The sequence below is a fragment of the Tachypleus tridentatus genome, chromosome 3 (genome assembly GCF_004210375.1).
Source record: "Tachypleus tridentatus isolate NWPU-2018 chromosome 3, ASM421037v1, whole genome shotgun sequence".
Lineage (NCBI taxonomy): Eukaryota > Metazoa > Arthropoda > Merostomata > Xiphosura > Limulidae > Tachypleus > Tachypleus tridentatus.
This window is the reverse complement of record NC_134827.1, coordinates 47,943,570-47,970,048: the sequence shown is the minus strand read 5'-3', so window position 1 is coordinate 47,970,048 and position 26,479 is coordinate 47,943,570. Positions and strand designations below refer to the sequence as shown.

The 26,479-nt window shown below is 34.3% G+C and overlaps 2 protein-coding genes across 3 annotated transcripts in view; both read right to left on the bottom strand.

The window, feature by feature from the left end:
• LOC143246802 (cell adhesion molecule Dscam1-like) overlaps positions 1-26,479 on the bottom strand; it is a 227,778-nt gene that overhangs the window by 164,569 nt on the left and 36,730 nt on the right. The window lies entirely within an intron of this gene.
• The window catches only part of LOC143247883 (cell adhesion molecule Dscam1-like), a 39,465-nt gene that overhangs the window by 7,205 nt on the left and 5,781 nt on the right, over positions 1-26,479 (bottom strand). Inside the window, exons 4-11 of the mRNA XM_076496440.1 lie at positions 16,528-16,821; positions 14,711-14,980; positions 11,348-11,755; positions 7,334-7,495; positions 6,247-6,528; positions 5,776-5,895; positions 4,354-4,524; positions 576-726 (exon numbers count right to left, since the gene is read on the bottom strand). Of these exons, the coding sequence (XP_076352555.1) occupies positions 576-726; positions 4,354-4,524; positions 5,776-5,895; positions 6,247-6,528; positions 7,334-7,495; positions 11,348-11,755; positions 14,711-14,980; positions 16,528-16,821 (1,858 nt within the window). The remainder of the gene's footprint in view (positions 1-575; positions 727-4,353; positions 4,525-5,775; positions 5,896-6,246; positions 6,529-7,333; positions 7,496-11,347; positions 11,756-14,710; positions 14,981-16,527; positions 16,822-26,479) is intronic.

Below are 26,479 nucleotides of genomic sequence, written 5' to 3'. Positions count from 1 at the left end.
TAAACTGAACTAGATAAGTTGTGTTATCTTTGTTTAAACTGAACTGGATTCACTTGTATCAAAATTATTCCCCTAGCTTGTGAATACTGATACCAACATGGTGTCATACATACTGTCCCTGGACAGGGAATGAAGACAGAGGTACATAAAGACACAAACCATAAACAGCAACTCTTGAAACCTACTGTTGGATATCCATCTTGCTTGGTAACCAATGAGGTGTTTTAGCCCCATTTATTCAGGGATTTTCACCATGTAGATAAAGTCATCCTAAAGTAACCCTGAAAATCCCAGATGTACACCTTGTCTGGAGACTTTCTGGGAATATTTAAGCCAACTCGAGTCCAACTATCAAGCTTGCTAGTTCCAGAACTGTGAAAGGATTTAGTTGGATACACATGTATTTACAGTAACCTACAAACTGAATTATTATAGAGTATGTGGTACCTTTACTGTCACATGAAACTGGTTAAACAAAGCACTGTTGGGAGAAAATATTGTTAAGGTATTACTTGTTTATTTATATACATAACATAGATGACAACAAGATACAAATATTTTAAAATAACACCAACCTGGACTTGTGTCTCTCTATGGTGAGGGGCTGTCTATCTTTATGCCACTTAATGACCACAGGTCTCTCACCAAAAGCTTCACATGTTAAATTTACAGATGCCCCCTTCCTTACTGTGATGGATTGGAACTCTGTTGCCACATGTGCAGGGACTATAATGTAAAGTGAAGAGTCAATGACACTAAAATTTACATTTGTTAAAAAGAATTAAAGTTCACTCACATTTTCAAACTGACAACCTGTTATTAACATGTTAAACTTGTTAACAGGTTAAAGTAAGCAGTGAATCTTTTACTAGAAATTAAAACATATATATTAGTAAACAGTGTTAAGTTAACAGTGGATCTATTACTAGAAGTTACAACAGACATATATATATATATATATTAGTAAACAGTGTTAAGTTAACAGTGGATCTATTACTAGAAGTTACAACAGATGTATATATATATATTAGTAAACAGTGTTAAGTTAACAGTGGATCTATTACTAGAAGTTACAACAGACATATATATATATATATTAGTAAACAGTGTTAAGTTAACAGTGGATCTATTACTAGAAGTTACAACAGATGTATATATTAGTAAACAGTGTTAAGTTCACAGTGGATCTACTACTAGAAGTTACAACAGATGTATATATATATATATATATATATATATCAGTAAACAGTGTTAAATTAACAGTGGATCCATTACTAGAAGTTACAACAGATGTATATATATATATTAGTAAACAGTGTTAAGTTAACAGTGGATCTATTACTAGAAGTTACAACAGATGTATATATATATATTAGTAAACAGTGTTAAGTTAACAGTGGATCTATTACTAGAAGTTACAACAGATGTATATATATATATATATATATATATTAGTAAACAGTGTTAAGTTAACAGTGGATCTATTACAAGAAGTTACAACAGACATATGTATATATCAGTAAACAGTGTTAAGTTAACAGTGGATCTATTACTAGAAGTTACAATAGACATATATATATATTAGTAAACAGTGTTAAGTTAACAGTGGATCTATTACTAGAAGTTACAACAGACATATATATATATTAGTAAACAGTGTTAAGTTAACAGTGGATATATTACTAGAAGTTACAACAGACATATATATATTAGTAAACAGTGTTAAGTTAACAGTGGATCTATTACAAGAAGTTACAACAGACATATGTATATATCAGTAAACAGTGTTATACAACAGATGTAAGTTAACAGTGGATCTATTACAAGAAGTTACAACAGACATATGTATATATCAGTAAACAGTGTTATACAACAGATGTATATATATATCAGTAAACAGTGTTAAGTTAACAGTGGATCTATTACTAGAAGTTACAACAGACATATATATATTAGAAAACAGTGTTAAGTTAACAGTGGATCTTTTACTGGAAGTTACAACAGACATATATATATATATTAGTAAACAGTGTTAAGTTAACAGTGGATCTATTACTAGAAGTTACAACAGACATATATATATATATTAGTAAACAGTGTTAAGTTAACAGTGGATCTATTACTAGAAGTTACAACAGATGTATATATATATATTAGTAAACAGTGTTAAGTTAACAGTGGATCTATTACTAGAAGTTACAACAGATGTATATATATATATATATATATTAGTAAACAGTGTTAAGTTAACAGTGGATCTATTACAAGAAGTTACAACAGATGTATATATATATCAGTAAACAGTGTTAAGTTAACAGTGGATCTATTACTAGAAGTTACAATAGACATATATATATATTAGTAAACAGTGTTAAGTTAACAGTGGATCTATTACTAGAAGTTACAACAGACATATATATATATTAGTAAACAGTGTTAAGTTAACAGTGGATCTATTACTAGAAGTTACAACAGATGTATATATATATCAGTAAACAGTGTTAAGTTAACAGTGGATCTATTACTAGAAGTTACAACAGACATATATATATTAGTAAACAGTGTTAAGTTAACAGTGGATCTATTACTAGAAGTTACAACAGACATATATATATATATCAGTAAACAGTGTTAAATTAACAGTGGATCCATTACTAGAAGTTACAACAGATGTATGTATATATATTAGTAAACAGTGTTAACAGTGGATCTATTACTAGAAGTTAGAACAGATGTATATATATATATATATATACATATATATATATATATTAGTAAACAGTGTTAAGTTAACAGTGGATCTATTACTAGAAGTTACAACAGATGTATATATATATCAGTAAACAGTGTTAAGTTAACAGTGGATCTATTACTAGAAGTTACAACAGACATATATATATTAGAAAACAGTGTTAAGTTAACAGTGGATCTTTTACTGGAAGTTACAACAGACATATATATATATTAGTAAACAGTGTTAAGTTAACAGTGGATCTATTACTAGAAGTTACAACAGACATATATATATATATTAGTAAACAGTGTTATGTTAACAGTGGATCTATTACTAGAAGTTACAACAGACATATATATATATATATATTAGTAAACAGTGTTAAGTTAACAGTGGATATATTACTAGAAGTTACAACAGACATATATATATTAGTACACAGTGTTAAGTTAACAGTGGATCCATTAATAGAAGTTACAACAGACATATATATATATATCAGTAAACAGTGTTAAGTTAATAGTGGATCTATTACTAGAAGTTACAACAGACATGTATATATATATATATATTAGTTAACAGTGTTAAGTTAACAGTGGATCTATTACTAGAAGTTACAACAGATGTATATATATATATTAGTAAACAGTGTTAAGTTAACAGTGGATCTATTACTAGAAGTTACAACAGATGTATATATATATATATATTAGTAAACAGTGTTAAGTTAACAGTGGATCTATTACAAGAAGTTACAACAGACATATGTATATATCAGTAAACAGTGTTAAGTTAACAGTGGATCTATTACTAGAAGTTACAATAGACATATATATATATTAGTAAACAGTGTTAAGTTAACAGTGGATATATTACTAGAAGTTACAACAGACATATATATATTAGTAAACAGTGTTAAGTTAACAGTGGATCTATTACTAGAAGTTACAACAGACATATGTATATTAGTAAACAGTGTTAAGTTAACAGTGGATCTATTACTAGAAGTTACAACAGACATATATATATTAGTAAACAGTGTTAAGTTAACAGTGGATCTATTACTAGAAGTTACAACAGACATATATATATATCAGTAAACAGTGTTAAGTTAACAGTGGATCTATTACTAGAAGTTACAACAGATATATATATAAATCAGTAAACAGTGCAAAGTTAACAGTGGATCTATTACTAGAAGTTACAACAGATATATATATAAATCAGTAAACAGTGCAAAGTTAACAGTAGATCTATTACTAGAAGTTACAACAAATATATATATATAAATCAGTAAACAGTGCAAAGTTAACAGTGGATCTGTTAGTAGAGGTTAAAACAAATATATATATATAACAGTAAACAGTATGAAGTTAACACTGGATCTATTAGTATATATATATATATATATATCAGTAATCAGTGTTAACAGTTAATCTATTAGTGTATATATATATATATATATATATATATATCAGTAAACAGTGTTAACAGTAAATCTATTAGTGTACATATATATCAGTAAAGGGTGCTGACTAATCGCCTTCCCTTTAGTTCTACACTGCTAAGTTAGGGATAGCTCGTGTAGTTTTGTGTGAAACTGAGACAAAGCTAGTTACCGTGAACTTCAAGCTGTATTACAACACTAAGACTTGGTGTTATTCCGTTGTTTGCTTGACACATAAAGCTTCCAGAATCCCCCACGGCTACTTCTCTCAATACTAGGGATCCATTTTCAAGGATCTGTATGTGAGGGTTACTGATTACTGTCCTAAACGATCCTGAAGTACCTATTCAGAGAAAATCAACATGAAACATCGATTATGGAGAAAACATCTCAAGTGTACAGACAAAAACAAATACAAGTAACTTATAACGTGACGAGAAGAAGAAATGACAAAAAAAATCGAACACAAAAAACGTAAAAGGCTGAACGTTTTGGGATTACTGAAACTTCTTGTATAGAACCAATAAAAAGTGTAGTCGTCTATTCTAAAGCGCGCAAGCCTCTGGATCTTTTCAAGTCTATAAGTGATAATGCGGAAATTGACGGCTTACGTCATTGTTCAATGTTCCATATTTTGAACACATTACATATAAATAATATAATATAATATTACATATAAATCGCAGTATATAATACTACGGTTTAAAAAGTTGAAAACTGTGTTAACATTGTACGAATTAAGAATATTCATTTTGTTTTATAATTTAGTGATGGAATATTATGCTATATGTTATGGATCGTACTAGCTAATTATAGTTTATCTCAATGTTCGACATAATCTAACGAGTCTTGTTATGAAGTAATTCCAATAATTATTACTGAAAAAGGAACTTAAGAGACTCACAAATGGTAAAGACATCTTACGAGAAGTTTAGAAAGTATTCAACCAATGGGCATATTTAGGTCAGAACTTCCTACCCTACAGGGACTTAATGGTATTTTATGGAAGAAGGTAAGTATATATTAGATGGTGCTGACATCTATCGGGTAAAGTGATCTCTATATCGGGTAAAAATGACTAAAAAAAGTTCAAAGTTTCTTCACATTTACAGTACAACATAGGCTTTACAAACTGTTTGAAACACCAAATTCCATCTTTAATAAAACTAACGTTCTAGTGTGACGACTGATCGATTCGCAGGTATTAGTTCATCTGTAGACAACGTTTCATATTTATAGTTTTGTTTGTTTCGGATGTTATGTTCAACTACTCGTCTCTATTTTTAACTGATAGATTTAAAAAGAAGGCACCTAACCAAAAGTACTTCCCGCCAATCTTTGTACTACACTGATCAAATTACCAGGTTTGACTGTCACTCTTATAACAAATCTACGATCCCAACGAGCGCAGCGCGATTTTGCAGCGTAATTTTGTGAACCGTGTACCATCGCATTCAAATTCCGGCACGTTTACCTGTCGGTTAATCCTGGATCAACGTTAACAGGAAAGTTAGAATGTAAGTTAATAATGCGTGAAAAAATTATCACATTAGGCCTAAAATCTATCCAACAAACGTTTTAAGGTGTTACTAGCCTTGGTTTTTCTTCCACCTGATTTGAGGGCTGGGGAATCCTCCGGCCTGACAGTCAATGGTTACTGTTTCTCCTTTGACTGCTGATTGGTCGGTTGGTTGAATTTTCCAAAATGGTGGAACTAGAAAACAATAGTTATATGAGAAAGTTCCAAGTCAACTATTTAATTTTCAACAAGAGTAACCTTTGTTTCACATAATAAAAGTGAGCGTACTTACGGGCGACACCTACTAAGTAATGAGACACATCTGATTGGACAGCGAGAAATGCCGAAAAACAGTTCTCATAAAGTCACGTTTAGGATCACTTAACCGTTAAGAAAGTTATTCGTAATAAATGAAATGTAAAAGTTGCTACTGTAAACAACGAAAACATTTACCATTAACAACTGAACATAACCGCTGTAAACATTTACAATTAACAACTAAACAAAGAACACAGCTAATATGAACTTGTGTTGAACAGGTGGTACCATTCACGACCATTGTGGCTGTGTATTGGACAGTGGCCACGGAATTACTTGCTACACAGGTATAGTTCCCGCTGTGTTTGAAATGGGCCGATTGGAACACCAGAGTGGAGGTAAAATCGTTCAACATCTCCACTGTGACACCTTCGGGCTGTAAAGGTTCCCCGTCTTTTAACCAGGTTAGAGAGATGGGAGGGTCTCCTGCCACCACGGCGCAGAACACAACGCTTCTCATGCCCTCCTCCAGGTCCTCCGAGAAACGAAATGGGTCAATCTTCGGTGGAACTAGGGAAATAATGGATCTAACTTTATACCTCATTGAAAGTGTTTGCAAGTTATTAATACAGAATATCAGTTAACGTTAGTAATGTCTGCCACTAAAAAACAACAGAATAATACACAACCATATGCACGTGACCACGCTACGTTTCGACCTTCTATTTTGAGCTTTATCAAACATGAGAATAAAACGATAACTAGGCACATTAGAAGTGAAATAAAAACAGCATAAAGTTACTTTATCTACAAACGTTATCTGTGGAGATGAAAAAATGAAATTAAACTTATTTATTTTTAAATAATCATTCTATTTATATGGCAAGTTATTAGAAAAGTCATTTTATAGTTAAAGTTGCTTCAAAATATATTATAAGTGTTGAGGAACTGTATTGTACTTAAAACATCATAATGTGATAAGCCTAACTATCTGCATCAGAAAAACCAACAGTTAAACTCGCATTTTTAACAGCAGTCACAATATTCAAGTTAATGCCGAAAAGTTAAAACTTGTATTTTGCGAAAACAATTTATTTTAACAGTAGTAAAAGTTCGTTTTTATAATGATACTTTGATTAACGCCACTAAAGTTTTCTTAATTATAAAATGTCGAGTATTGAACACATAAAACAATTATAGATACTGATATAACAAATCACCGTTATATTTGAAATAACGAGTACAACAAATTTAACTCTCAATTAGGCCTAAATATATTTACTCTGACGTTTGCAAAACGATTCTTCAAAACTAATATAAAACGTTGTTAAGGAAATAACCTATATTTCCAAGACTATTATTTCCAATGACTTACCAATGACTTCAACAATTAGATCATTCTTATCAGTCTGCCCTTTATCGTTTTCTGCAAAGCAACGGTAAACACCCTCATCACCTTTCCTGTTGATGTTTTTCACCACTAGGGTTCCATTATTGAACACTTTTTGACGGTGATTTTGAGGGAGTTTACGGCCATCTGTGTGTATAAATATATATTATGTGTTCGAAATAATTAACTTCAAATAGAAGGAAAATAAAAAAGTTCATTATTTTGAAAATGTCCTTTAAGTAACGGACCCGAGAAAAAAGAAACACAAAGACGGACAGCAGACGAAAATAACAAATAAACGGTCACTAGAAGAAATTAACAAATAAACGGATCATAGAATAAGGAATTCTTGAATGTTGAAACCGATTTCCTTTCTTGTGCGCAGAAGCAGGTCTGGAAGACCGGGGTGTAGTTACACCAACATTTTATCACAAGTAATTGTAGAGCTTTTAAGCTTTAACATAACAAATTGTTTTTCGGAGACTATGTAAATAGATAGACTTACAATAGTTACGTATGAGTAAACTACATGTGTAATCTACTAGTGTACATGCTTGTGGTTGCTTATAGCTATGGTGAGTCTAAGTGACAGTAAACACCTATTATCGATAATTATAAAGAGATACTTGTAATTGATTAATTTCAATAAATTATAGTAAAACTAGTATAAAATCCAATCTCAGAGCATTTCTATTTACAGATTTTCGTGGGTGGCCTCCTAACACTAACATGTGTTCCACTGAGTGGCTTGACCAAAGTTACTTTTTTCTACACCTGAATTTCACAACAAATAGTTTTTCAAATTATTTTTTTGTTTTGTTTTCTATTTCCGGTAAATTTTACTCATTTTGCATTAATTCGCGAGAGAAGAAAAATTATTCTATTGATAAAATGAATTTATTGAATTATAATAAATTGTTTTTCAGGTATTGTCCAATCAATTTTCACGTTTTGACACGAGCGTGCGTGTTCTCACATGCAAACTGAGTGGGATCTGAAATTACACTCCGAGATCATATATGTTGTTAATGCATTCACAGCGGAACTAGTTAGATTATGGTGCTGATTTAAAGCAGTTGATTGTTAATTGATTAAATTCATTGTGGATTCGTAAGTCCTCATGATATAACGTATCGTATAGCAGTATATAAGGGATTTATAAAGCTTAACAGCTTATTTGTCGTAACACCAACCAGCAGCTACTGAAGAAAAGACGATTTTCGCACACAAAATGAAAACGCTCAATTCTTTACGATAAACACAGAGGGCGCTTTACAATAAACTCATAGTGTTTTTAATATTAAGGTCCTTAAACTAACAAGAGGGAATGCTCAATAGCTGCGGCACTTGAAATTGTTTTAGGCAGGATTAGAGTAAATTAATCCATGAATCTCTCCCCCCCCCCCCTGTTTTTATTAGCCACAATGCGATATTCTTATTCATTAGCATCTCCAATAGGCTACCTCAAATTGAAATTATTTTAGACAGGATTACAGAACATTAATCTAGGGCCCGGCATGGCCAGATGGTTAAGGTACTCGACTCGTAATCCGAGGGTCGCGGGGGTAGCATCCCTGTCTTACCAAAGATACTCGCCCTTTCAGCCGTGGGGGCTTTATAATGGTACGGTCAATCCCACTATTCGTTGGTAAAAGAGTAGCCCAAGTGGTGACGACTAGTTGCCTTCCCTCTAGTCTTACTCTTCTAAATTAGGGACGGCTGGTACAGATAGCCCTAGATACTTTGCGCGAAATTTAAAACAAACAAACATTAACATATCGAGAAGGTTTAACCTCTGGAGTTTAAAACTCTAATTAGTTATAAAATAAGTCAAAAGGTGACGGAGATACGAAATAAAAGTTCGTGCTTGAAAAACTCAAAGCCATTCTATGAGCCTCGGCTGAAAACAATGCTATATTAAAGTAAAACCAAGGTATGTTATTCAAATAAAAACATAAGTATTTTGGAAATGTAATCAGAATCTATTTTTAAAGTAAGTTTAAGAGCTGCTTGTTTGAGAAAAACGGGAACTCATTTACAAAGTAAACATAACGACTAATTTTCAATGAAAATAAAAGTTTTGGGGAATATTTTAAGTAACATAAAAGAAAATATAAAAAGGTTGTTATTTGTTGTTTTGTATTAAGCACAAAGCTACACAATGGGCTATCTGCGCTCTGCCCACCAGGGGTATCGAAACCCGGTTTTTAGCGTTGTAAATCTGCAGATAATATTAAAGGAAAAACAAGTTAGTCTCTGAATTAAACTGTTGTCTGTAAAGTAAGAACTGGGTCTGTCTTTAAGCAAACTCAAGGTTTGTTTGTTTTTTCAACAGAATTGTTTTGTTAAATAAGAAACAGGAGTTACCTTTAAAGTAAACGTAGGAGTTGTTTTATATGTAAATATGTCCCCTGAGGTTAAACTCAGCGAGTGTCATAATAAATAAACTTAGTATTCGGAAAACTGTTTAATCTCTAGCTTTAAGTTCAATTCAATTTACGCTTGGATCACGTGTGTTACTGGATTATACCGGTTTTGGTAAACTTCACTCATCTGCAATAACCCTAAACACAAGTTAACCAAAGTTTTTGTCGTACAAAATATTGATCTTTGTGGAAAGAGCTGGTTCCTACAATACAAGCCGTTGATTATTTAATTAAACATTTTAAAAATACAGAGCAACAGTTTAAGAACTTTTTAATGAACGTTTCGGATTTGCATACATTCCATTTTCAGTAAATCTATGAAAATAACCAGTTTGACAATATATGAAGAATACACAGTAGATATACATAATATATATGTTTATAATATATAACTTATATTATTATAATTATTAATATAAAAATGTAGTTAGCAGTGTCAGGAAATTACGAAACGGTCTATTGAAAAGAGTTTTGTTTGTTTTGAATTTCGCGCAAAGCTACATGAGGGCTATCTACGCTAACCATCCCTAATTTAGCAGTATAAGACTTGAAGTAAGGCAGCTAGTCATCACCACCTACCGCCAACTCTTGGGCTACTCTTTTACCAACGAATAGTGGGATTTATCGTCACATAATAACGCCCATACGGCTGAAAGGGTGAGCATGTTTGGTGGGACGGGGATTCGAACTCGCGAATTAAAAAGAGAGAAATCTATTTTAATAAATCAAAGGGGGAAGAAAATTTTAATTTTGATTGAGGCTTCGGTTTTTTTTTCTCATAATTTTCTTTTCTCGACAGTTTGTCATCATTGGATACATGTTTGAAAAGTATTCTATGTAAATGGGGTTCGATGACGTTTCGTAGTGAGAATACATAGAAGAATGAGGCAGTGTTTAAACTTTAAGTCCAGTTCTGTCAGATACTTTCGTACGTTTCAAGACGCGTATTTATAAGTGGCGAGAAGTCTTGTCTATGCAGTTGGCCTTAAAGTTAACGTGTGTACATTTAAATATGGTCCCTGAAGGTAAAATATGTTTAGTTCTAAAAACAGTAATTAATTAAAAATGATTTTAATCTAGGAGTTGATAGTGTGTTTATGCTTTTCTTATAGAAAAGCCATGGAGGGCTGTTTGCTGTGTTTTGATTTTAGCGTTGCAAATCCGCAGACTGACCGCTGTCCCAGCGGGGTACAGGCGTTGAAGGATCTGATTACTTGAACAAAAATCCAAACTCGTAGCCCCCTGCTTTCTTCAAATTTCTCTTTTTAATAGAATGTTTTACAATTTACTAACACTATTACTTCTATTTTTACATTAATAATTTTACTGCAGCCTGTTCAATGTGTTATTTTCGTAGATTTGTGGAAGATGATATATATGTAATCCCGAAACGTTAATTAAAAATGTTTAAACTTCTAGTTGTGGCTTCACGAGACTTCGTTTTTCATCAAATGTATCAATTTGAAACAATTTATGGTGGATGTAATGTAAAAAACCAAAAGAAACAAGTATGTAATCTAACACAAAGTAAACTTATAAATATGAATAAGTAATATAACCATTTACTGCTAACCTTTCTCCCACGTGATGAATGTTAAAGGATAACCTCCAGCTGGACACTGGACAGTAAAGCTGTGGCTTGAAAGCACGGTCATGTTGGGCATTTTACGAACTACAGGTGGTCCAATAACGTTTAGTTTTCCCTGATGCAAGACCTTTCCAACTTCATTACTAGCTATGCACGTGAAGTACCCCCCATCTTCAGGTTTAATCATACTGATGTTGACGTGACTGACCACTTGATTGGATTGAGTGACGTAGTCTCCAACTCGAAAACGTAACAAGTTAGGAGGAGGAAAGCCATTAAGTTGCCACGTGACTTGTGGGAGAGGTGTACCGGTGGCGCTACATCTCAATGACACAGATGATCCTGGTTCCAGAGTACTTTCAGGAAAAACCTCTTCCAGAACTGGCTTTTCGTCTATAAGGAAGAAAAATAAAATACGACCAGTGGAGAATATAAGTAAAAAGCCTAACTAATGCAACGTCAAAGTGTCCCAAGTATTCTAAGTTTCTTTCAGTTACGTATAAATTATATATATGAGTTAACAAAGAACTACTTCACACTGAGGTGATCAGTAAGAAAGAATACGTGAGTTCACCTGTAAGTAAAACCAAATACTTCACTGGAGTATCGCAAATTACTTATTCATATATTTATTGTGAGTTGGCGAAGCTTTAACTACTATTTAGCTAAAACCCCTGAAGAACGTTTTAGCATACTTTAAAGCATCTCAGAAGTTGCGATTAAAATGTTGTCCTATATGTCAAACAAGAGCCTAATATGGCCTGGTAACTAGAGGGTGCTCGACTCTCAGTCTGTGGGTCGCGAGCTCAAATCCTCTCACAGAACATGCTTGTCCTTTCAGATATTGGCTGTAAAATGTAAGGGTCAATTCTAATTTTAGTTGGTAAAAGGTCAGTCCTATAGTTGGCAGTTAGTGACGTAGGTAATTAACAGTACAAACAACCGCTGGTAAGGCGGCTTTCCTTCTAGCATTATTAATAGAAGTTGTATGAAGCTGAATGGAAAATAAAACATCATATAAAGACGTGTACTGTCTGTATATATTTTATAACGTACAGTCTGTAGAAGTTTTACAGCATACAGTTTGTATATGTTTTACAATGTGCAGTTTGTACATATTTACAACTTACAGAGTACAAAACGTCTTACAGTGTACAATATTGGTACGTTTTAAAACATACAAACTGTGAGTGTGTGGCGTACAACCTGTGCAGACTTTACAAAGTGCAGTGTGTATAAGATTTCCTATGTATTATCCATATATGTTCTAATGTCTGTATAGGTTTCACAACATGCAGTTTGTGAAAGTTTTCTGTTAAAATATAGCAAGGAACAAAATGAATTGTACTGATTTCTGCTTTTTCTTTTCTTATCGGACTCATTGTCGAAAATTATAACTTTAAACAAAGAATTGTGTCATTAATGTTATAACTGGTTCTCATGTTCATCTTTATTTGGCTACGGAATCAGTAGAAATCTAAGATCCAGTGGTTGTATGTCAGATTGTGAGTTCTATTGTTAAAGTCTGCTGATGGTGTACTTGTATTTATTTAATATCCCCCCAGTGGCTCAGCGGTATGTCTGCGGACTTGCAACGCTAAAAACCGGGTTTCGATACCCGTGGTGGGCAGAGCACAGATAGCCCATTGAGTGGCTTTGTGCTTAATTCAGAACAACAATAATTTATTTAATAAAACTGTATTCATATAATCATTAATTTTAACCAAACTGGGACTCTGCCCCCATATTTTTGTTTTTTACATGCTCTGGGTAAGGGTGATTGGATTAGTCGGTAATACAAATCACAATATCTCTCTTGACTTTCTCAAAGTTTTTGTCACTTGGAACTCATGGTTATTTCTTTCAAATTTATCATCTTCACGAAAAGAGTAAATTTATAAAAACTTTATCGAACTTAAATTATCGATTCATTTTAAAATGTAGGGTTTTGAATACTTTAAGTTCAATTAAAAATAATTTAAGCTTAATTAAAATTTTTCATGGAAAATCTGTTTTAAAAGGATGGCCCTTATTAAAACATTTTTTTTTAAATTCTAGTAATGTATTGGAAGTCAGTAAATATTTTAGGTATGAATTTACAGAAAAACATGTTATACACACAGGCATACGCATAATATTTATAATTTTCTTTGGATTTTTTATAGGCGAAAAAAGTACTGATAAATGAAAAATATAAGAATCCAGATAACAATATGAATTTTTGATACTTAAAAAAAATGTTATTACATTTTCATCATTCATAGGAGATTTATGTTTTGAAGTCATGAATAATAAAAGTTATTTTTATCAAATTACTAGATATTATGATTTTTTTTATCCGGGACTTCCTCCAGCTATTCAAGAAATCTGAACTTGGTATTAAAGTCTCACAACTTTCGTTTTAGCGCTGTGTTGTGAGTGCAGTACAATTTGTGTTAAAAAGATGAAAAAAAATGCGAAGTTTGGTTTTATGTTTTGCTTTAAGGTTAGTTATTTTAGAACTTGGTGTTATATGTTTTAATTCTCTCTGTGTATATAAATGTTTTACTTTTTTAATTATCTTACTTTCTCTTTCTGTGTATAAGATTTTAAGAACTTTGCGTTTTTCGTTTTTAGGCCTAATTCTCTTTTTGTTAGGCCTATATCAGCAGTGTAGCGCTTGGTTCGCATTAGTTATAAATTGGTAGCTTGCTTTCAGTTAGGTATATAAATTAATTACCTGTAGACTATTAGGGGTCCAGAGAACCTTATTAGAAATATCAAGGATTCTGCTGGATTAAAATCTTCCAACACGAGTTGAGATTGGCATCTTGGGTTCGGTAACAATGACATCCGTAGGAGATAACTAGTAATACAACTAGTACACCGAGAAACTTTAAGGGTATACGTACCAGTCGTGAGGCAAACTTACGTATTGTAACGAGGGTAGCTATGGTGTTTTGAAGAAGTTTATACTTAATTAACTTTAATCAGTAACTTTGTTGATGACACACAATCTATAGCACATAGATAGTGTGCACTTAGCCTCGAATATACTTTAATATCACCAATTTAATTCAGTGCAAAAGGAAAAATGAGGTTAACAAATAATTCAGACGTAAGGAGAAAATAACACCGTGTATCCAACACGAGATACACCTATTATTGTACTTTGAAGGATGGTTTGTTCTCTTATGAGAGTAAAAATAACCCAGTTTGTGTTATTGATATATATATATATATTATCTTGACAAAAGGATATGAAATATGGTACAATGTACAATGTTCTACAAAATTTACCTTCCACATTAATAGAGGAAGGAAGTAATATTAATTGAATTAGCTATAAAATAGGATAGAAACGCTCACCTGCGAGTAAGAGAGTTCCAGACGCTTGCGCAGAATCAAAACTGTTCTCAACAAAACACTGGTATACTCCAGTGTCTTGTTTTCTAACTGAACTGATAGAAAGGATGTTACTGTAGAGAATGTTGAATCTACCCTGAGAAACAACGGGTCTCATATCCTTCATCCACGTAATCATCTGAACAGGATAACCCGATATTGAACAATTAAAGGTAACAGACTGACCAGTAATCACCTTTTGTTCAGCTGGGAAGACCTCTACCCTAATATGTTCTGTTGGAAAAAAATGTTACTTTAAAGTTGTAACTTTTTAATGGCTTAAAGTAGTGTTAGAGTTTACAAAAGGAAACTTGAAACACATTACAGAACATTGGTATAGGGTAGTGTTAGAGTTTATAAAAAGAAACTTGAAACACATTACAGAACATTGGTATAGGGTAGTGTTAGAGTTTATAAAAGGAAACTTGAAACACATTACAGAACATTGGTATAGGGTAGTGTTAGAGTTTATAAAAGGAAACTTGAAACACAGTATAGACATTGGTATGAGGTAGTGTTAGAGTTTATAAAAGGAAACTTGAAACACAGTATAGACATTGGTATGAGGTAGTGTTAGAGTTTATAAAAAGAAACTTGAAACACAATGTAGAACATTGGCTATTTATTCGTGGAACATTGTTTATTTTTACCTTAGATTAGATAGGCTTAGAAGATTTTGTAAGAGTCAAAGTAGTTATGCCATTCTAAGCTTTCGTTTATTTACTTTCCAGAACTTAGTGATAGATATCTGGAAAGTTTAAATGCTAGTTTATATTTCTTCTTTTCGTTCTTGTAAATATGAATCTACATTTTGTCAGCTTATTATAATGTATGAGAAGGTCATATTTCCAAAACTTTGCTAAACCAATTGAAGTACATCAGAAATTCATTGTTAGCTTCTGAGGTCACAACGTCATGGATAAGCCTCCCTTAACTCCATTTTCAAGTGTTCAAAGTTCATACGGTAGGGTTAAAGGCCCGTCAGTGACGGAATACAAATATCGGTATTGACAAACACAGTTTATTATCAAAGTAACTCACACGATGACACATGACATAATGCAATTAATATTTTACGAGATGTGTTAAATTAATAAGCTACAGTTGTTTTCTCAGGATAAGTTAGATTAATAGTCGTTTTTTCGAGATGTGTTAAACGAACATTTTACAGTTATTGTAAATGAACAGTTTACCGTTTCCTCACGATATGTTACATTAACATTTTACGGGTGTTTTCTCGAGATGTGTTAAATCAGTAACACTGTGTAACAGAATTTTTACTTTTTCTTGTTCCTGGACAGAAAGTGTTATTTCCCAATTGCTTATGTCTAAAGTAAATAGAAAAGACCTATTTGTCTCTTCAAACTTTGATTTTGTGACCTGGGAGCGTATAACGAAAACATGATGGGAGACTATGTTTGAGGGTTGATAGGTGAAAGTGATTTGCATTATAGTCGCAAATCTCGAAAAACTACTCACTTCTAAACATTTTTGTATAACTTCAGTATAAATACATGTAAATCTTGATTCATATGTTGTTTTATTCAGACCTTATGTAAACGAAAACGTGCAAATTTGCCCGTTTTTACATATAAAATAGGTTAATTTCTAAATTTCATTATCAGGGTCACAAAAACAAAGTTTGAAGGGAATAATGGCCATTTTCTGTACTTTTACAACATAAGTAATTAAGAAACAACACATACTATCCAGGAACAAAATTTGTGTTACGTAGTGTAATTTACAGTTGTATTTTCCACAGTGCCTTTTGTGTGACTTACCGTACACCAGTAATTCAGTCTCGGCCTTGTCTGTTCCAACAGTATTATTAGCGAAACAAGTGTATTTTCCACTATACCGTACACCAGGTTCTCTCACCACAAGGCTACATCCAACAACTTCAAGATGAGGATCTCGACCGATGTATATTTGTCGTCCATTTTGGTTCTTGAACCAACTACAGGAAGGAATAGGGTAACCCTGGGCCACGCACGGCAGCAGGACCTTTCTGCCTCTAGGTGTCCGCACGTGTGTCTCCCTGTGAATGATTTTGGCAGGAATCACGTTCTGGGATTCTGAAACATTCGAGACCACTATCACATTTGAGCGGGTAACGTTCTAACAAGATATGACTGTAATGAGTCAATTTACGTAGCCTATAACACAAATCAGCTAATTTTGAACGTGGATTTCTCATGATATAAAAAGACTGTTTAGTGTAAATGTCATTAATTAATTTATGTGTATTTTATGATTGATTAATATAGTTCATAACAGTTAGAAGCAATTATTTTAAAGTGAATATTATGGCAAATTCAGTTACGTATGTAGTTAAGAGTCGTAAATTGTGTTTATAAGTAATTGATGTCGAGATTATAGAACGTCGCGTGAAATTTGTTGATGTCGAGGATACACAGCGAGTAGACGATTGAGTAATAAACATGTAAATAGTACGAAGTGATCTGGAAAAGCAGACAAACAGACAAAGACGAGAAACAAAGTAAGTGGTAACGTTAAAGAGATATTCAGATTGAAAAGAAAGGCCTAATGATTTATATAGACTTTATGGTTGATATTAAAGTGTTGAAACAGATTAAAAACAATAGTTTATTTCGTCAAAGAGAGTTCCAAAGAAATTGAGCCTGCCTGTATGAGGTTTGACAAAAAGTGGTTGTTTATTAAAAGTAGGCCTGACAATTTTAGAAGTATAGGATACAATCGTAGTAACTCGACGAAACGTAAGTGAACCATATAGTGTTTATGATAATCTACATGTAAAGAAGGTGCTTTTCGTACGTTTAAATAGTTTCGAATATACATATTATTTTCAGAACAAGTTGAATGAGTGCTTGATGTTGACTATTGAATTTGTCACCAACAAGTCACAGGCACTTACTGTAATAGAATCTTAAGACATATTATTAAACCTACTTTCAAAATAGTGCTATTGTATATATGTAGTATTAATAACAATAAGTCTCATTATTTTATTACTATTTTTACTATTTTAATGTCTGGCTCAGTTTTTTATCTTAATTTTTTGATTAATAGAACTTATAGTTAATTTTAAAAATGTTAAGATCTGTTTAAGGAAAATGAGTGGTTGAATCTAATTACTATATGTTATTAGAGGTTTAATATATTAACAGGTTTACAATAATAAGCAGTTATGTAACTTCCTTAACGCTTTATCTAACTTATATAATGTGTTTTTACATATCGATGAAGTTTCAACCTTTAAAATATAAATAGTGTTAAAAATTGTCCATCTTTAACGATGCATTATTAAAATAACTTAGGTTATTTCTTATTTTCTAGAATTTAAAAAATATAAAATTATAAATGTGCTGACGAAAACGTTAAAATAATTTCAGTTTCTGCGTTAAGTAACTTACGTTTAGTGGACTGGTTTTAACGAGGTTCATTCTATGTAAATAGTGTTTGTTCATACTTTGGAATTAATATAATCAAAGTTGGTATTCTGTGAAGGGTTACAATCTATCAATATTAAATTTTCAATTATTCTCTTATACTTTGCATTAAATTAACATATTTGAAATTATGTCGTGTTTTGTTCTTATCCAATCAGAATTCATAATTATTTTAAAATCCTTTCGTCATTAGTGATTGTTAGTATATTATTGTGGTTCAACAATACAAAACAACGAAGTCCTTTGTAACTACACTAGTTTTATATCGTACATATATATATGCATATAATAATTCAGCAGTGCTCTGTAATAATTGAATATTTTAAAAACAGTTTGAGGGTAAGAAAACGGTCAACCAATCTCTATATACCATAATCGTTCAGGAAACTTTAAACTATTATTTTGGTTTCGTTTTCAGACTCAGTTTTTAATATTAATATAAACTCAGTGGATTTCAGTTTTCTCTTGTTGGCTGCTCTCTGATATTATCAGGTTTTAACTTTACGTTTAATGTATCGAATGAGCAAATTAGTTCGTGTCTTATAGCCGTCTATAGCCCGATAACTTCCTTATTAAACAAAATATGTGGTTAGGTTACGCTACGTGTGTAGAACATTACAAGTCACTTTAATTGAACATATCAGTGAATAACTATTCTTATTATGTATACATGGTGTTAGGAAGATGTCAATATTAACAATCATACGTCACTTCTGGTTTGTTGCTAAGTTATCCAAGGTTTGCATCTTATGCATCAGTAACGGTTAAAGTGAAATACGAAACTATTTATGTTAAACATTGTTAACACATCCAACAGTGTCTTCTGTTTCAAAGTTACTGTTAGTCATGATACTTTAATATTTCGTTATTTTAGAAAAAAATAACAACATTAACAATGAGTAGAAACTATGATACATTAACACGTTAATCTGTTGTTATGTTACAAAACATTAACAGTTAGTAGAAACTATGGTACATTAGTCTAACACGTTAACAATAAACATTAACAATCAGGTTAAATTTTATGGCATAAAAATGAAGTGTTAACATTGCTTTTTATTTGAGAAAGAATCGTTCGCTGTTACTGTATGCTTTCATATGTAATTTACATGTTAATATGTTTTATATTATAAAAACCGTTAAAAAGTAGGGTATTCTCTGTTGCATATGACTAAAGTGTTAATTGTGTTTCGTGTTTGGCAACATTTGTTAACATAAAGTGGTAACAAGAACTATAACACTGTGTTTAATATGTTGTTTTAACCTATCTTTACCTATCAGCTAATAATTAACTTATGGATTACAGGTACTCTGAACTAGTGCAGACAGGTGAAGATATCTGGTATTGGTTTGGCTTACCTGTAACTATACTTATGGACTACAGGTACTCTGAACTAGTGCAGACAGGTGAAGATATCTGGTATTGGTTTGGCTTACCTGTAACTATACTTATGGACTACAGGTACTCTGAACTAGTGCAGACAGGTGAAGATACTCTGAACTAGTGCAGACAGGTGAAGATATCTGGTATTGGTTTGGCTTACCTGTAACTATACTTATGGACTACAGATACTCTGAACTAGTGCAGACAGGTGAAGATATCTGGTGTTGGTTTGGCTTACCTGTAACTATACTTATGGACTACAGATACTCTGAACTAGTGCAGACAGGTGAAGATATCTGGTGTTGGTTTGGCTTACCTGTAACTATACTTATGGACTACAGATACTCTGAACTAGTACAGACAGGTGAAGATATCTGGTATTGGTTTGGCTTACCTGTAACTATACTTATGGACTACAGATACTCTGAACTAGTGCAGACAGGTGAAGATATCTGGTATTGGTTTGGCTTACCTGTAACTATACTTATGGACTACAGATACTCTGAACTAGTGCAGACAGGTGAAGATATCTGGTATTGGTTTGGTTTACCTGTAACTATACTTATGGACTACAGATACTCTGAACTAGTGCAGACAGGTGAAGATATCTGGTATTGGTTTGGCTTACCTGTAACTATACTTATGGACTACAGGTACTCTGAACTAGTGCAGACAGGTGAAGATATCTGGTGTTGGTTTGGCTTACCTGTAACTATACTTATGGACTACAGGTATTCTGAACTAGTGCAGACAGGTGAAGATACTCTGAACTAGTGCAGACAGGTGAAGATATCTGGTATTGGTTTGGCTTACCTGTAACTATACTTATGGACTACAGATACTCTGAACTAGTGCAGACAGGTGAAGATATCTGGTGTTGGTTTGGCTTACCTGTAACTATACTTATGGACTACAGATACTCTGAACTAGTACAGACAGGTGAAGATATCTGGTATTGGTTTGGCTTACCTGTAACTATACTTATGGACTACAGATACTCTGAACTAGTGCAGACAGGTGAAGATATCTGGTGTTGGTTTGGCTTACCTGTAACTATACTTATGGACTACAGATACTCTGAACTAGTGCAGACAGGTGAAGATATCTGGTGTTGGTTTGGCTTACCTGTAACTATACTTATGGACTACAGATACTCTGAACTAGTACAGACAGGTGAAGATATCTGGTATTGGTTTGGCTTACCTGTAACTATACTTATGGACTACAGGTACTCTGAACTAGTGCAGACAGGTGAAGATACTCTGAACTAGTGCAGACAGGTGAAGATATCTGGTATTGGTTTGGCTTACCTGTAACTATACTTATGGACTACAGATACTCTGAACTAGTGCAGACAGGTGAAGATATCTGGTGTTGGTTTGGCTTACCTGTAACTATACTTATGGACTACAGATACTCTGAACTAGTGCAGACAGGTGAAGATATCTGGTATTGGTTTGGCTTACCTGTAACTATACTTATAGACTACAGGTACTCTGAACTAGTGCAGACAGGTGAAGATATCTGGTGTTGGTTTGGCTTATCTGTAACTATACTTATGGACTACAGATACTCTGAACTAGTGCAGACAGGTGAAGATACTCTGAACTAGTGCAGACAGGTGAAGATATCTGGTGTTGGTTTGGCTTACCTGTAACTATACTTATGAACTACAGGTACTCTGAACTAGTGCAGACAGGTGAAGATATCTGGTATTGGTTTGGCTTACCTGTAACTATACTTATGGACTACAGGTACTCTGAACTAGTGCAGAAAGGTGAAGATATCTGGTATTGGTTTGGCTTACCTGTAACTATACTTATGGACTACAGGTACTCTGAACTAGTGCAGACAGGTGAAGATATCTGGTATTGGTTTGGCTTACCTGTAACTATACTTATGGACTACAGGTACTCTGAACTAGTGCAGACAGGTGAAGATATCTGGTGTTGGTTTGGCTTACCTGTAACTATACTTATGGACTACAGATACTCTGAACTAGTGCAGACAGGTGAAGATATCTGGTATTGGTTTGGCTTACCTGTAACTATACTTATAGACTACAGGTACTCTGAACTAGTGCAGACAGGTGAAGATATCTGGTGTTGGTTTGGCTTATCTGTAACTATACTTATGGACTACAGATACTCTGAACTAGTGCAGACAGGTGAAGATACTCTGAACTAGTGCAGACAGGTGAAGATATCTGGTGTTGGTTTGGCTTACCTGTAACTATACTTATGAACTACAGGTACTCTGAACTAGTGCAGACAGGTGAAGATATCTGGTATTGGTTTGGCTTACCTGTAACTATACTTATGGACTACAGGTACTCTGAACTAGTGCAGACAGGTGAAGATATCTGGTATTGGTTTGGCTTACCTGTAACTATACTTATGGACTACAGGTACTCTGAACTAGTGCAGACAGGTGAAGATATCTGGTATTGGTTTGGCTTACCTGTAACTATACTTATGGATTACAGATACTCTGAACTAGTACAGACAGGTGAAGATACTCTGAACTAGTGCAGACAGGTGAAGATACTCTGAACTAGTGCAGACAGGTGAAGATATCTGGTATTGGTTTGGCTTACCTGTAACTATACTTATGGATTACAGGTACTCTGAACTAGTGCAGACAGGTGAAGATATCTGGTGTTGGTTTGGCTTACCTGTAACTGTACTTATGGACTACAGATACTCTGAACTAGTGCAGACAGGTGAAGATAGCTGGTGTTGGTTTGGCTTACCTGTAACTATACTTATGGACTACAGATACTCTGAACTAGTGCAGACAGGTGAAGATATCTGGTTGGTTTGGCTTACCTGTAACTATACTTATGGACTACAGATACTCTGAACTAGTACAGACAGGTGAAGATACTCTGAACTAGTGCAGACAGGTGAAGATACTCTGAACTAGTGCAGACAGGTGAAGATAGCTGGTGTTGGTTTGGCTTACCTGTAACTATACTTATGGACTACAGGTACTCTGAACTAGTGCAGACAGGTGAAGATATCTGGTGTTGGTTTGGCTTACCTGTAACTATACTTATGGACTACAGGTACTCTGAACTAGTGCAGACAGGTGAAGATATCTGGTGTTGGTTTGGCTTACCTGTAACTATACTTATGGACTACAGGTACTCTGAACTAGTGCAGACAGGTGAAGATATCTGGTGTTGGTTTGACTTACCTGTAACTATACTTATGGACTACAGATACTCTGAACTAGTGCAGACAGGTGAAGATATCTGGTGTTGGTTTGACTTACCTGTAACTATACTTATGGACTACAGATACTCTGAACTAGTGCAGACAGGTGAAGATATCTGGTGTTGGTTTGACTTACCTGTAACTATACTTATGGACTACAGATACTCTGAACTAGTGCAGACAGGTGAAGATATCTGGTGTTGGTTTGACTTACCTGTAACTATATTTATGGACTACAGATACTCTGAACTAGTGCAGACAGGTGAAGATATCTGGTGTTGGTTTGACTTACCTGTAACTATACTTATGGACTACAGATACTCTGAACTAGTGCAGACAGGTGAAGATATCTGGTGTTGGTTTGACTTACCTGTAACTATACTTATGGACTACAGATACTCTGAACTAGTGCAGACGGGTGAAGATATCTGGTGTTGGTTTGACTTACCTGTAACTATACTTATGGACTACAGATACTCTGAACTAGTGCAGACAGGTGAAGATATCTGGTGTTGGTTTGACTTACCTGTAACTATACTTATGGACTACAGATACTCTGAACTAGTGCAGACAGGTGAAGATATCTGGTGTTGGTTTGACTTACCTGTAACTATACTTATGGACTACAGGTACTCTGAACTAGTGCAGACAGGTGAAGATAGCTGGTGTTGGTTTGACTTACCTGTAACTATACTTATGGACTACAGATACTCTGAACTAGTGCAGACAGGTGAAGATATCTGGTATTGGTTTGGCTTACCTGTAACTATACTTATGGACTACAGATACTCTGAACTAGTGCAGACAGGTGAAGATATCTGGTGTTGGTTTGGCTTACCTGTAACTATACTTATGGACTACAGATACTCTGAACTAGTGCAGACAGGTGAAGATATCTGGTATTGGTTTGGCTTACCTGTAACTATACTTATAGACTACAGGTACTCTGAACTAGTGCAGACAGGTGAAGATATCTGGTGTTGGTTTGGCTTATCTGTAACTATACTTATGGACTACAGATACTCTGAACTAGTGCAGACAGGTGAAGATACTCTGAACTAGTGCAGACAGGTGAAGATATCTGGTGTTGGTTTGGCTTACCTGTAACTATACTTATGAACTACAGGTACTCTGAACTAGTGCAGACAGGTGAAGATATCTGGTATTGGTTTGGCTTACCTGTAACTATACTTATGGACTACAGGTACTCTGAACTAGTGCAGACAGGTGAAGATATCTGGTGTTGGTTTGGCTTACCTGTAACTATACTTATGGACTACAGATACTCTGAACTAGTGCAGACAGGTGAAGATATCTGGTGTTGGTTTGGCTTACCTGTAACTATACTTATGGACTACAGATACTCTGAACTAGTGCAGACAGGTGAAGATATCTGGTATTGGTTTGGCTTACCTGTAACTATACTTATAGACTACAGGTACTCTGAACTAGTGCAGACAGGTGAAGATATCTGGTGTTGGTTTGGCTTATCTGTAACTATACTTATGGACTACAGATACTCTGAACTAGTGCAGACAGGTGAAGATATCTGGTGTTGGTTTGGCTTACCTGTAACTATACTTATGAACTACAGGTACTCTGAACTAGTGCAGACAGGTGAAGATATCTGGTATTGGTTTGGCTTACCTGTAACTATACTTATGGACTACAGGTACTCTGAACTAGTGCAGACAGGTGAAGATATCTGGTATTGGTTTGGCTTACCTGTAACTATACTTATGGACTACAGGTACTCTGAACTAGTGCAGACAGGTGAAGATATCTGGTATTGGTTTGGATTACCTGTAACTATACTTATGGACTACAGATACTCTGAACTAGTACAGACAGGTGAAGATACTCTGAACTAGTGCAGACAGGTGAAGATATCTGGTATTGGTTTGGCTTACCTGTAACTATACTTATGGATTACAGGTACTCTGAACTAGTGCAGACAGGTGAAGATATCTGGTGTTGGTTTGGCTTACCTGTAACTGTACTTATGGACTACAGATACTCTGAACTAGTGCAGACAGGTGAAGATAGCTGGTGTTGGTTTGGCTTACCTGTAACTATACTTATGGACTACAGATACTCTGAACTAGTGCAGACAGGTGAAGATATCTGGTTGGTTTGGCTTACCTGTAACTATACTTATGGACTACAGATACTCTGAACTAGTACAGACAGGTGAAGATACTCTGAACTAGTGCAGACAGGTGAAGATACTCTGAACTAGTGCAGACAGGTGAAGATAGCTGGTGTTGGTTTGGCTTACCTGTAACTATACTTATGGACTACAGGTACTCTGAACTAGTGCAGACAGGTGAAGATATCTGGTGTTGGTTTGGCTTACCTGTAACTATACTTATGGACTACAGGTACTCTGAACTAGTGCAGACAGGTGAAGATATCTGGTGTTGGTTTGGCTTACCTGTAACTATACTTATGGACTACAGGTACTCTGAACTAGTGCAGACAGGTGAAGATATCTGGTGTTGGTTTGGCTTACCTGTAACTATACTTATGGACTACAGGTACTCTGAACTAGTGCAGACAGGTGAAGATATCTGGTGTTGGTTTGACTTACCTGTAACTATACTTATGGACTACAGATACTCTGAACTAGTGCAGACAGGTGAAGATATCTGGTGTTGGTTTGACTTACCTGTAACTATACTTATGGACTACAGATACTCTGAACTAGTGCAGACAGGTGAAGATATCTGGTGTTGGTTTGACTTACCTGTAACTATATTTATGGACTACAGATACTCTGAACTAGTGCAGACAGGTGAAGATATCTGGTGTTGGTTTGACTTACCTGTAACTATACTTATGGACTACAGATACTCTGAACTAGTGCAGACAGGTGAAGATATCTGGTGTTGGTTTGACTTACCTGTAACTATACTTATGGACTACAGATACTCTGAACTAGTGCAGACAGGTGAAGATATCTGGTGTTGGTTTGACTTACCTGTAACTATACTTATGGACTACAGATACTCTGAACTAGTGCAGACAGGTGAAGATATCTGGTGTTGGTTTGACTTACCTGTAACTATACTTATGGACTACAGATACTCTGAACTAGTGCAGACAGGTGAAGATATCTGGTGTTGGTTTGACTTACCTGTAACTATACTTATGGACTACAGGTACTCTGAACTAGTGCAGACAGGTGAAGATAGCTGGTGTTGGTTTGACTTACCTGTAACTATACTTATGGACTACAGATACTCTGAACTAGTGCAGACAGGTGAAGATATCTGGTATTGGTTTGGCTTACCTGTAACTATACTTATGGACTACAGGTACTCTGAACTAGTGCAGACAGGTGAAGATATCTGGTGTTGGTTTGACTTACCTGTAACTATACTTATGGACTACAGATACTCTGAACTAGTGCAGACAGGTGAAGATATCTGGTGTTGGTTTGACTTACCTGTAACTATACTTATGGACTACAGATACTCTGAACTAGTGCAGACAGGTGAAGATATCTGGTGTTGGTTTGGCTTACCTGTAACTATACTTATGGACTACAGATACTCTGAACTAGTGCAGACAGGTGAAGATACTCTGAACTAGTGCAGACAGGTGAAGATAGCTGGTGTTGGTTTGACTTACCTGTAACTATACTTATGGACTACAGATACTCTGAACTAGTGCAGACAGGTGAAGATATCTGGTATTG